Here is a 13,231-nt window from a genome sequence, read left to right on the forward strand (position 1 = left end):
TCTTTAATCTCATCTGATTATTTTGAGTCTTATGGTGACATTCCTCCATGTTGTTTTTAGCTTCTCTTAATTATTCTTACAATAATTGTACATGCCGGCGAGTGATGTCATTGATCAGTTCTCTCAAATCCAGATGCAAATAAATAACATTTCTTAAGTATTTATGCCTATTGTTATCTACAGTCATGGGACTTATTTTCCATGGTATTTCATCCTTGGTGTTAGCAGACGTGGTCTATTTTTATTTCTTGTTTTCCAGTCTACCTCTAAATTGGAAGATGAGCCTGCCCTTGATTTATTTGTTGTAACAGACGAATGTTGCTATGCCTCTGAAAATGTTTTTAATCTTGTCTTTTTTAGGAATCAAAAATCCTGTTTCTGTGGCAAATAGATTGTTGAGTGAAGGACAGAAAGGAAAACTCTCTGCAGGCAGAATTCCTCCTTGGTAATTACTTTATTCTGCTTGTTTCTTTGGTGCCATAATACTTAGAGTGTTTGGAAGCATGATTGAAAAATGGCTAATGTTCTTTAGTGCATATCAGTAATAACATTCTTTTAAAATGTGTACTGGCTTTGTTCCTTGATTCTTGGAACAGCTTGTGCATTTATTACATCTGTAAATAGAATGGAGTATTAAGAATAAAAGGCAAGACTATGCTGAGTTTCATCTTACTTTGTAGTTGTTTATATAGATATTTACACAGTAACTAAGCTTTTATTTCTGATATTTTGTCCATGAAATATTAAATTCCAGTAAATTAAACTTCAAAGCTAAACTTTGAGCTTGTTGTTGATTTAATTTTACATTGGTGATCTCCTTTTACTTCCAGATTTTTAAAGTTTTAGCATATGCTGTTTTCCTTTTAGAAAACATATTTTCAAGTTGATTTAATATTTGGAAAGTTGAGGGTAAGGTATAATTATGGTCTTCCTTTGCTGTGGAGGAAAAAAGGCATTATATTTGCCAAATTATTATCTGAGCATTCATTTCAAATGGAGTGGCTCATTGAATATATCTTAAACTAATAATACATGGCTTAGGAGAAGGAAAATGGGCCAGGCTCAGAATGGAAAGGTTAAGAAAAACAAAAGTGAAGTTAAAATTAAAGTTAAAATGGTAAATCCATTAAAATGTCAAGAGGTCTTCAGAGCTGAGGAGCACAGGCGGGGTGTTTGCTATTTTGAAAATACAAACTCCATGCAGAGGAGCAAGATGGATTTTCAAAAGCATATAGTTAGATGCAGCAAGACAGTTAAGTAGGCAATGGCCATGTTAGCCAATTTTGCTCCAACTTGCATAAGAAAAACGAGCCTCTTTAAACTCCCAGGATAGTCAGTTTTAATAACTCATGCATTTCAATTTAATAATTTAATAATATAGCTTTGACTAACATATTTCTGCCTTGTGTTGCAACGTAACACTGTCAGTTTAATAATCCCTCTTTTAAAATAATAATATGTAGACAAATGTATTAAGGAAGTAATAGAGGTGGAAGTACAGGTCTGAATTCAGTCAACTTTTAACAAGTCAGCATTTAATAAAAATAATAAGTAATTTAAATAAGTAACTTAATTTTGCTGGGTGTGATTTAGTAGTATCATTACCTAGTGGTAATTATGATAATTTTGAAGTAAATTCATTTAATGAGATAAATAATTTGCAATAGTGTAGACAGGTACAGGAAGCAGTAATGGATTCAAGTGACCAGAGAAAGGAAATCTCTGCAGTGAAGTCATCTAATAAATCTTTGAAATTCATAGAAAAGACAAAAGGAAAGGTGGCTGATATGGATTTGCCAGAATTGGAATCTGATTCTGCTGATAATATGGAGAAGCTGGAAAGTGACTCTGAACAGGATTCTGATAAGGAGTCAGATCAAGAAAGTAATAGGACTAGGCTTTAGGGTTGATCTTTTCAAGAGTTTGCTGAGTAAAGTGCTTATTACTTTGGATTTAAATTCAGTTGAGAACAGTATTAAAGGTAGTTTTCAAGGTCAGAAGAGGGCAAGCAAATTGATAGCAAAAATGACTCTTGAGATGTACAGAATCTGTTACTAGACATATTAAAAAAAGTAAAGGGAATTTGAGCGGTATCTATTGAGCCACTCATATTTGCATGTTTTCAAACTCTTAAGTTGGCAGAAGCTGAGGCTAACAGTAAGACCTCATGCCGCTCACTGAATTTGAACCTGTAACCTTTCAGTCAGCAAGTTCAGCAACTCAGCACTTTAATCCACTGCACCACCATGGGCAGTATATATAAAAGTTAATAAAAGTTAAGGGGCAGTACTTATATTGCTTTGTATCTAAGTCACCTAGGGTTTGGTGGTTAATTTTTAAACTAAAATTTGTAGACAAATACAGGAGTATATACTGTAGCTTGTAATCTAGGCACAGATTTGAAATATGTTTCCACTCATAGCCTTTTGAGTAAAGTCTTTGTTTCCCCTGTCCTTTCTGCTTTTATTTTTGCAGCTTTTTGGTTGGTGAAGGAGCCTTCAAATGGGCAGTGGATCATGGAATACCAGCCTGTCCTCCAAGCATCATGGCAACAAGTGAGTAAATGTTTTCTAGGAATGGGGTTCTAAAGCACACAGTCCAGGAAACATTAAAATCAATAGGAATTAAGAAACATGAATATATTTAGGTATCACTGGTCTCACTGAACATGGTTTCTGTTTTGTTTGGATTACCTGCAAATGAGCTGTAATTGGATGTACAAGGAATTATTAAATCTTCAATCTATTTTTTTTGCAAACCTCTCTTGTAAGACAAACTCGTGTAAGAATTACAAAGTGGTTGACCTTGTGTATTAAGAGGCTGAATAAAATGACATGTTTGTATTGCACCTTCTGTTTCACACTGATGGAAACAACACTTATCTATTTTTGAGAGAATTGTGAATCCAAGTAAAAGTAGACAGCATGTATAGTTCCAAAATCCCAATGATTTGTGTTATGTCCATCTCAACAATTTGCGAGTATGAGATTGTAGTAAGCACCTGTTCTCTAATTCTGTTACAAGTTCTCATCTCACTTGCATCATCTTGCAGCATTCTGTGAAATTGCTGGTTTACTCTCTCCCATCTATTGTAGTTTAATACATACTGTTGCACTCCAGACCAGAAAACACTCTGTACTTAATCACCATACTCCAGTCCAAGTTAAACCAGCAAAGCAGTTTATTGAAGATTATAATAAAGCACTTCAGCAAAAATAGTAAAAACTTCAAAGTCTATATGTGTAAAATAGTCCACAAGGTTCAAGGTACAGGACTAATCCAAAATCCCAAAGCAACAGGACATCCAGCATAGGAATACAAGGAAACCAAGAAATACAAGGCAGCATAAAATCCAATACAAAAATCCAGGAACAATCCTTCAAACTAGCCGGTCTGAGTCCCTCTACGGAGGTGAGAAGATCGAGATATAAACGTTTTAAATAAATTTAAATAAATAAATAAAAAGAAGCATGAAACAGGAGCAAAGACATGAAACTAGAATTCCCTTAGAAAGCTTGACTAGAACTTGGTACGAGCTGTTGTCTCAATTACCAATGTTGACCAGACTGGCCAGGAAACGATCCTGGCCTCTCTAATAAAGACATGAAGTCATGCCTCCTCCCATGAGTTTCTGCTATGGGTTTCTTCTGTAATAGGTGCTGTGACCTTTGGAGGTTCTGCTGAGCAGCCCAAAATTTGCAAAAATGAAGCCTCCTATCTACCAGCTCATCAGATTACAACTCATTATTTTCTGCACCTGGAATTTCAGCCTCTGAACTCTTTCCACTAGAGAACAGCTTCTTTGCACCATGTTGAATGTGACCTTCACTGACTGAATGAAGCACAGACTGCTCATTTTCAGGAATTAAAATCTCATTATAGCTTGCAGTCCCAGAATCCCCATGACCTACTTCCACATCAACATGAGTACCAGGCACAATCATGGGCTGAACTACAATACATACCATATTTACTCGAATGTAAAGCACATCTTTTTTGGCTTAATTGCATAGCCAAAAACGGGCTGTGCATTACATTAGATTGTGCATTACATTTGATGGTCTCCCGAGGGGGAGGTTTTGGATGCCTCCTGAATGAGGCCAGTTGGGAACATAATGAGGCTGGTGAAGGGGTGTGGATTCCCCTCAATTCTTGGCCCTTTGTGTATTCTGGATATGAATACTCACAAGGTGTCTTACACCTATTGAGTAATGCATTTTGATATATGAGAAGTATTTTGAATCGGTATTTTTCTTTTTTATTTGTATAGACACTTCAACCTTAAATACTATGAACAATTAGAAGGAAAACCATAGGGGTACAGTGTACCCTCTCCATAATTTCACTTTCTGATCATTATTTAATTTTTTTTGCCTCCAGAATTTCACTTTCTGATCATTATTTAATTTTTTTTGCCATTGGTCATAAAGTGTCCGCAACACAAATTGACTAATTTGTTAGTAATAAATACATTAGTAATAAATACATCGTAAACTTTGGCTTACTATTGTATTTCACCCAATTCATTGTCAAAGCGAGCCTGTAATAGCTGCATTGCCTGCTTCTTTTCAGTAGACTCTGTGAAACGACTCCAGAGGGTGCTGTGTGATTGGGCAGCTTTTGCCTGTGCTTTCTGAGCATACAAAATTTGCTGTCTTCCCATTATCACACAAAAATATTTTTGTTTAGGCTTTTATAACTCCGAAACTGTAATAGCTTTATTTACTGGTAGTAAGACACATCACTGAAGTTCATGACCTGTACAGTTGTTTGTGAAGTTCCGCAAAAAAATTATTTGCTGCTGTTAAGATGATTCTGAACTGCATTTATTAAAATGTAGAGTTACACTGAATTGAGATAATGAGGAAAAGGGAAAACAGTGCTCAAGCAGATTTGTTACAGTCTTAATATTAGGAAAAAGCATTCATTCAATAATTTTCCTTAAGGTACAGATAATCAAGATTCTTGAGCAGAAATATAATTTTTCAATATTTCTTTCTCAAAGGGTGTAGCAAGTAATTTCAGGAATTTTACTCCTGCTGACAAATTTTTACTCCTGCTTACAAATTTCAAAATTTGTGTCCAATTCTAGGATTTATTCCACCCAATATTCTAGTGTGGTGGGTTTTGCACAGAAGATAGCATTTTCTGAGCAGGAAAAATCACTGTTTCCCCTCTCAAATATGACAGGGACTGGTTCTGTATTTGTGCGCATTGGCTACAATTCTTTTTTTTTCTATTCATGGATACTTGCTGTGGACCAGCATCAGTCCATGGATTACCTTGTTGGTAGCACCTCACTAGTTGACCTGACCCAGCATGGAGGGTACTGTTGAGGATAAAATGGTCATTAGGAATCATGGCCATGCCTTGAGTTCGCTGGAGGAAAAGCACGATGCTCAGAGGGTTTTTTGTGTTTTTCAGCAAATATTCTTTCATAAACAATATAATTTTTTTCATAAGTTTTTATTGAGCATTTAAAAATTGCACAAAAAGAAAAGAACAAAAAAGTGGATGATGGTAGTGGAGTTCTGCTTAGTAGATTAGAACTATACAAATGTCTACTGTGTCACCTAGGAAGAAGAAGGGGATTAGGGTGGGGGTGGTGATTATGGAGGAAGAGAAGCTTTATATTGGTTATAATTATTACATCTATATCTTCATCTCAAGTACGGTTATACACACTGTCTCAAGTTTTGAAAAATTCCATATATCCAAATAACATAAAAGGACACACTCTTGTCATCTGACATCAAAACTGGTAGTCATGTCTTCTCATTTTATTGGATGTTTTTCCTGTCTTCTCTTACATATCTTTACATTAAAAATATCTTAATTATTCTAATAAGTTCATTTGTTTAATGTCTTTAACCTAATTTAACTGTTTCCACATAAATCTAAAATTTCAGTTCAGTTTATTAGTAAACTCTCACCTACACTTTTACACAATATTAATTTACTATGTTGCATTGTTGTCTTTTCTTCTTCTTTTTAAACACTATACCAACCTTTTGTGTATATATATATATATATAGAGAGAGAGAGAGTTGGTTAGTTTTGAAATATTTAAATAACAAAGCTTGCAAACTTATCTCTTCTAATTAAAGAGTACTAATATGTCAGTTATCTAAAGTATACTATATATTTTTGTACAAAATGTATATGTTATTAATACAGTTTTAGTCCAAAAATCCTGATGTGGTCATCTTCCTCCGGTTCTTTATAAACTCTATTAAGGATTTCCATTCTTCTTGAAGTTTCTGCGTATTTGTTTGTTGTGCAGTTTAAGTTAATTTGGCCATTTTGGCCATTTCAGAAACCTTTGTAATCCAACAATATTTGAGGTTCATTAACCCATTCTTAAAATATTTGTTCATGAACATTTTAAAATTTTAAAACTTTAAATAAAAGCTGTGTTTAAGTTTGAAAGAGAAATACTTCAGTCATTTCAAAAGTGTAATTTTAATGAAGCAGATGCTTTTGTCTGGATATTATTCTTCCTAATTTCAATGCTGTTAAATGTTTTTAAGGACTTAGCTTAGCAGCATTTAAGCGGAACAAGAGAAAACTGGAATTGGCAGAAAAAGTGGAAACGGATCTCTTTCAGTTGAAAAAAAGAAGACAATCAAGTGAAAAGGTTAGTACACATTTAGAAAGATTGTTGTCACCTTTGAGTTAGTGAAGTTCCTCACCATATGAGGGTTAAAAGCCTGAAAATGTTTCACAAGTTCTTATTTCTAAATGAAAATTATTGTAACATTTGTACATATATTATAACAACTAAAAGGGGAAAAGACAGATGTGCTTTTACAAAGAGAGTTTGGGGGCATGTTTCTGTACGTGGATGCAGGATTCCCTCTTATCCATAGCTCTTTCAGTGCTGTTCTAAAGAATTATATGGTTCTCAGGAGCAGCTTATTTTGCATGTGAAAAAAATCTTAGTGTTACTACTAGATTGCATGCAGTCCTTCAGATTCTACTTCGAAAGTTTTAGTAAGTGTAACAACATTTCTCACTCAAAGGGTTGAAAGAAACTATCAAGAAAATATAATTTATTGGATCTCACCTTAATCATATTCTGAAAACATTAAATGAAATCAATGGGGCAAAGTTATATACCCTGTTGTGATTTACGTTTTCTTGAGTTTATGCACTCAGCACACCAGGAAAAGTAAAGGAAGGAAACTCCAGTTCTCTCTGTCTCCATGCACATGTGCATACAGACACTTTTTAAAAGGATAGGAAGAACATCCGCTTCTTACTCTCCAAATTTCCTTCTCCTCCTCCTCTTGCTGCAGTAATAAAATTGGATTCCGGGCACAGTGTTGGGTTGAGATATCTGTCTGGACTGAAGGAGAGAGGAATGAGAACATACCTTCCAGATCACTCTCAAAAAAGGGGGAAGATAAAAGATTTGTGCTACTTTTTAGTGTCAGGAGCGACTTGAGAAATTGCAAGTTGCTTCTGGTGTGAGAGAATTGGCTGTCTGTAGAGACATTGCTTAGGGGATGCCCAGATGTTTTACCATCCTTTGGGATGCTTCTCTCATGTCCCCACATGGGAAACTGGAACTGACAGACAGAAGCTCACCTCATTCCCCAGATTCAAACCACAGACCTTTCGGGCAGCAGTTCAGCTGGCACAAGGGTTTAACCCATTGCACCACCGGGGGCTCCTGATTGTGCTACTGATTATAGTATTTGATGATAAGGTCTTTCAGAATTCTTGATATTGAATAGTGCAGTGTTTCTTAAAATATTTGTTTGTTAAAATTCACCCATCATAGTTTTTCATTCAAAGGAAGTATGAGTTTTAAATCTTCCGTCTGACTCAATACAGCCCAGTTCTCCCCATCTTGAAGTTACACAGCCTTCTCAAAATGTAACAGCAGCAGCAACATATTTAATGTGAAGGATTTTGCATTCAGCCGAGTGCCAGTTAATTCCAGCTAAGGGGCATACTCTAACACAGGGATTCTCAAACTTTTTAAACAACGGGCCAGGTCACAATACCTCAAACTGTTGGAGGGCCGGATTATAATTTGAAAAAAAATGAATGAATTCCTATGCACATTGCACATATCTTATTTGTAGTGCAAAAACCACTTAAAAACAATACAATAATTAAAATTAAGAAAAATTTTAACAAATATAAATATATTAGTATTTCAATGGGAAGTGTGGGCCTGTTTTTGGTTGATGGGATAGGATTGTTGTTGTTTAAGACTTAGGTTAACCCTGAGCAAGGGCTGGGTAAATGACCTTGGAGGGCCATATCTGGCCCCCGGGCCTTAGTTTGAGGACCACTGCTCTAACAGATGCGTAATTTAGGCAAGGTAGGATATCCTGAGTTATGGTGTGTTTGTCCCAGATTTTTTTTCCTCCACTGAAACAGGCACATGGGGATAATGATTCCTCTCCAATTGCATGTAGCTAGATAACACCAGAGCTAAGTCCCTGAAATCACAGTTTCCGTGTCAGTTGCATCTTCCAATTGGCACTTCGGCCAGGGGACAAATTTCCTGCCTCCTTCACTTTTGAGGAGTTGTTTGTACTTGGCTGTTACAAGTAGAACTGCATTGATCATGACCATGTGACCCAGCCAGGTTTTCCAGCTCCCAGTGGGAAACAATGCAAAGTATCTGAGCACTGGCTGGATATACTTCTCCTATGTTTTACCCATTGTGAAGGATGCAGCACAGCAAATGTGGCTCTAGGATCGAGGCATCAACTACTTCTATTGCTTAGATCTGAGGAGTTTCACTTATCCTACCGAAGTTTCCTACCATTATGTGGGATTAGAGGTTCCCTGTGTCCTGTTGGTCTCTCCAGCTAGAAGTGGTGGATCCTCACCTTCTGATTTTCTTTCCCTTCTCTTTCTAATTGGTTTGGGTTGAGGAGACATAAGTTGATAACATTTTGAGGATAGACTGGCATTGGGAGAAGGAAGGACCTTGATGGATTTTTTGTGGTCTGATCAGAGATCATTTGCAAGCAAAGTGTTGTTTTCCTCTAGCATAAAATATTAGAACCATTATTAGTGACTGCTGACTCAATGATTTTGATAATTTCTTTCCATTAGAATAAAAAAAACCCAATTGATTCAATCTACTGACATCATTATATTCCATTTATTCTTATTTTCTTTCTGTAAAATGCATGTTCATTATTTTGGGTTTTTTTTTTTTTGTATACACTACCCATTTGTACAAGAAAGCCAAAACTCCCATCTGTTGGCCTGGCAACATTACTGTTGAGATTGAATAGTGATTTCTTAGAGTGATCAGTCTGAGCATGTTTGAAGGTCATTCAAGTACTTCCTTTTTTTTCCTCCTGGTCGATATGGCCAGTGTGATTAAAGTGTGCTGAAAGAAGATATATCTCTATTTCAGTGCACATCAATGACTACATTGGATATTTTATTTCAGTTAGTAATTGTGAGGGAAGGTGCCCAGAATTAATGAGTTAACTGAGATAAGCAGACATGCTTTTTTTAAAAGCAGACATCTCATCCTGTCTGCTCAAAATTCTGAACAATTTTTATTTGGTGGAGCTTTTTTTCAGGAAAACAAGCAAAATATTGTATTTTTAGATGACTAGAGTAGGCCTGCACAACCTGTGGCTCTCCAGCTGTTTTGACCTCCAACTCCCAGAATTCCTGTTGGACAAGCTGGCCGTGGTTTCTGGGTATTGGAGGCTAAAACAACTGGAGAGCCTCAGGTTGTGCAAGCCTGGAAGAGAATATAATAGGTCTTTGGTTTACGAGCGGTAGAGCCACAAATTTAGCCAACCACAAGTTCAAAGTTTTTGAAAAAAATATATTGGAAATTTAATTAATTTAATACAGAGAGAGAAGAAGGTACTCAAATAATCCTTGCTACATAGCTTTGCACTCACCTCCACAACTAGCTGTTCTAGGTCAAAGCCTATGATAAAAACATACTGCAACAAGGCAGCATCAGAAATGGCAGCAAACCCTGGCTCTCTGTATGTGTGTCATTCTGTATGTTTGAGTGAATCAATGGATGTGTGTGAGAGCAATTCCAGCAGGAAAATAAATAATAAAATAAAATTCATATTGGGGAACATGTTGGGAATCCATGTCCTAATACAAAGTACGAGGGGTCTAGTGAGGCCGTGAACACTGGCAGTTGTCTTCCCTTGGTCTATGCCATACATAGGAATAAATCACTGTATAATATTATATAAAGGCGATATAATTCCTTGTTGTGTAAATGATCTTACTAATTCTACATGATATGTAGTTTGAAGGCCTCTCTTCAGGCCTTCTGGGTCAATCTAAAAACATGGCTCTTCAGACAGGTCTTTGATCCAAGGCCAATGTGATGAATCATTGGTAGTACTGGCCCGTACTTAGATTGATTGTTACGACAGATAACTGGCCAGCAGGTCCCATTGCATTTTAGGAATGTTATAATTTTCAATTTTTAATAATTTTATTAATGAGATCTTTATGCACTGTTATTATATTTATGTATTGCATTAATACTTATGTATTGTTGTCTGCATGTGGCATGTGGAGTGCTTCTGTGAGCCACCCCGAGTCTCTTTGGGGCGCTGGTGGTGGGGTACAAATAAAGATTATTATTATTTATTATTGGCTGTGATGCTTCCAAGCACTTCTGATTATTCAGTTTAAAAAATCCCAGTGGGCAAAAGTCATGAATGAGAAGTAGAGAAGATCTTGCTTCTTCAAATTGTTCCACTTTTTCTATAACGGGTGCCACTGCTGAGAGTCCTCTCTCTTGTAGATGATCTTCATACCTCTGATGGAAGATGAACATTGACAGATGATCTTGACAAATGGGTATGGAATGTGTACAGGGTGAGCAAAGAAAAATAAGTAGTCTTTTCCTGCATTGGTAGCTTGTTTACTATGAGTTCCAGTATGGTCTTCATATACAGAAAGATCTATATCATGGCAACTCTTTGAAAATGTTTTCAATACCTTTGTTTACCCATCATGTAGGAGAATGACTCAGGAACGCTGGATACTGTTGGTGCAGTTGTTGTTGATCAAGAAGGAAATGTTGCTGCCGCAGTGTCCAGTGGAGGTTTAGCGTTGAAACATCCTGGAAGAGTTGGTCAGGTAGGTCAAACCTGTGCTTGCAACAAACCAGGGAAAAAGGAGCCATACCAATCATGGCCAAAGATCCTGTGGGATGATGCAGCACTTATTCTCACCCAGCCTGGAAAAAAGCAGAAAGACTGCACTCACACACACCAGACAGTTTAATCCTGGTCTCTTTCCAGGGAGGCCATTAAAGTGACACCCTCACCCATAGCAGCCATAGCTGTGTGGTCTTGGGTGCCAATTATTTTGCTTTGATTGCTGTTCTAATCCTGCATCTTGGATTTGGAACATATCCAATGTTTGTATCATCAACTATTGAAGTCTTTTCTGTAATTTCCCTTAATCTTCATCTGATATTGTTTTTGTGAGGATTGTTAGAAACATCAGATCTGAGTCAGTAATTGGTTAGTATTTAGGTGGGAGACCAAGGGCTTGACCAAATGATCTCAGGAGCCGTATATGGACCCAGGGCAAGACCTTCCTCACCTCTGATGTTGAACCATTTAGGGTCATGGTCCTTTGCTAATAAATCTGGATTCCCACACATTTCTTCTTCATCTGACAATGTCAGTTCTTTGGCTAAACGTTGTTTTATATACAAAACAATTCCATTTTTCATTTTCTTTGCCACCAAAATATATTCCTTTCCCAATTTATTACGTGTGAGATGTTTCGGAACAAGGCACGTATTTTCTTATAAGTGTCTATTACAAACAAATTATTATTATTACATGTTGTTAAGTAATGCAATATCTTCTTCCACTTTGAGGTATCCAATCCATTAATATTTCATAGTAAGTATTTGTAATAATTGGTGATAACCAATTATTCAGGCTAATTCCACAAAAACATCCTGCAGTAATCACTTTCACAATTTCTTCCTCTTCAGATGATGCTCTCTTACCCATATCATGCAGTCTTGATCTTGGCTTCTCCTTTCTTATAATCTACTTGCACATCTTTTAGATCAGTCTTCTATATTTTTTCTGGAAATTGCTTTCTTTGCATCATTGAGTTGACATTTTTGAACTTTGAAGATGAAACTCATTTCTTCCAAATATTGTCATCTGAATGGTTCAGATTCTCTGCTAGGAAATTGTTATTTCCCTTGTGCAGAATTCTGACTGGAATCTCTTTTAAAACTACAGCATCTCTTCTGTCCCTCAATTTGTTTTCAACGTAATTTTATAGACTTCCTGAGGAAATATCAAATCTCACAGAAGTTTTGTTGTTGCAATTTTTGAGTTAATTCTGTAAACTCTTTTATCAATTTTAACTCCTGCTCCCGGGCTTTTCACTTCATCACTGTAGTTACCTGCGGCCTCTGTGGTCCAAGCAAGGTTTCAGAAGAGCACAAGTGGCTGATTTTGAGTCCCCCTTTTTTGATGGAGGAAGTTTATCTGGTCAAATTTTGCTTCCTCTGGCATGACACATGACTCAAAGGCAACAATATGCCAATTTACCCCATCGAGAATGTTCCTTGAAAGCTTCCCTATATATACAAAAACATATTTAATTGATATGATGTAGCTACATTGCTAATATTCCAACATTATTTTCTTCTGTTATAATTAGGCTAACACATAGTTTTTCCCAAAGTAATTTTTTTTCATAGCTTACCATCCCGTAGATCTAGCAAAAAGAAAGGGGAAAATCTGTGTATCTTTATCCTTTGCCAGTTAGATCAGGCCTAATATCTGGAAGTTACACTTCTCTTATTAATTGAACAGAGATTGTTATACATACATTTGAGTATGATAACAAAAAACAAGGTTCTGCACTTATTATGTACAATGAAGAAAGGAAGTACTCCTTGAAGTATTTGTGCAGTTTGAGAAGATTTTTCTAATACTCATATGTGATTTTCTTACATGTAATTAAATATAGTTGAAGGGCGCTGCTTTCTTTGTAAAATACTATGTTTTCCTGCATTACCTGATCAAACCTCTTCTTTCTCTTTCTCTCTCTTTTTATAAAACTTTCTTCCTCTTCTGTCAGGCAGCTCTCTATGGATGTGGCTGCTGGGCTGAAAATGTGGGAATTCAGAATCCTTATTCTACAGCTGTGAGTACCTCAGGTATTTATTATTCTTATAAATATTTGACTGGACTTCGTCCTTCCTCCCAACACACAGATA

At 36.3% G+C, this 13,231-nt stretch overlaps 1 protein-coding gene across 2 annotated transcripts in view; it reads left to right on the forward strand.

Annotated features, from left to right (window-relative positions):
* Nucleotides 1-13,231, forward strand: part of TASP1 (taspase 1) — a 69,910-nt gene that overhangs the window by 17,370 nt on the left and 39,309 nt on the right. For both annotated transcript variants that reach the window (XM_060786015.2, XM_060786031.2), the window contains 5 exons: nt 361-445; nt 2,476-2,555; nt 6,531-6,637; nt 10,990-11,109; nt 13,093-13,171. In XM_060786015.2, coding sequence (XP_060641998.1) covers nt 361-445; nt 2,476-2,555; nt 6,531-6,637; nt 10,990-11,109; nt 13,093-13,171 — 471 coding nt within the window. The remainder of the gene's footprint in view (nt 1-360; nt 446-2,475; nt 2,556-6,530; nt 6,638-10,989; nt 11,110-13,092; nt 13,172-13,231) is intronic.

Source organism: Anolis sagrei, chromosome 1, assembly GCF_037176765.1.
Source record: "Anolis sagrei isolate rAnoSag1 chromosome 1, rAnoSag1.mat, whole genome shotgun sequence".
Lineage (NCBI taxonomy): Eukaryota > Metazoa > Chordata > Lepidosauria > Squamata > Dactyloidae > Anolis > Anolis sagrei.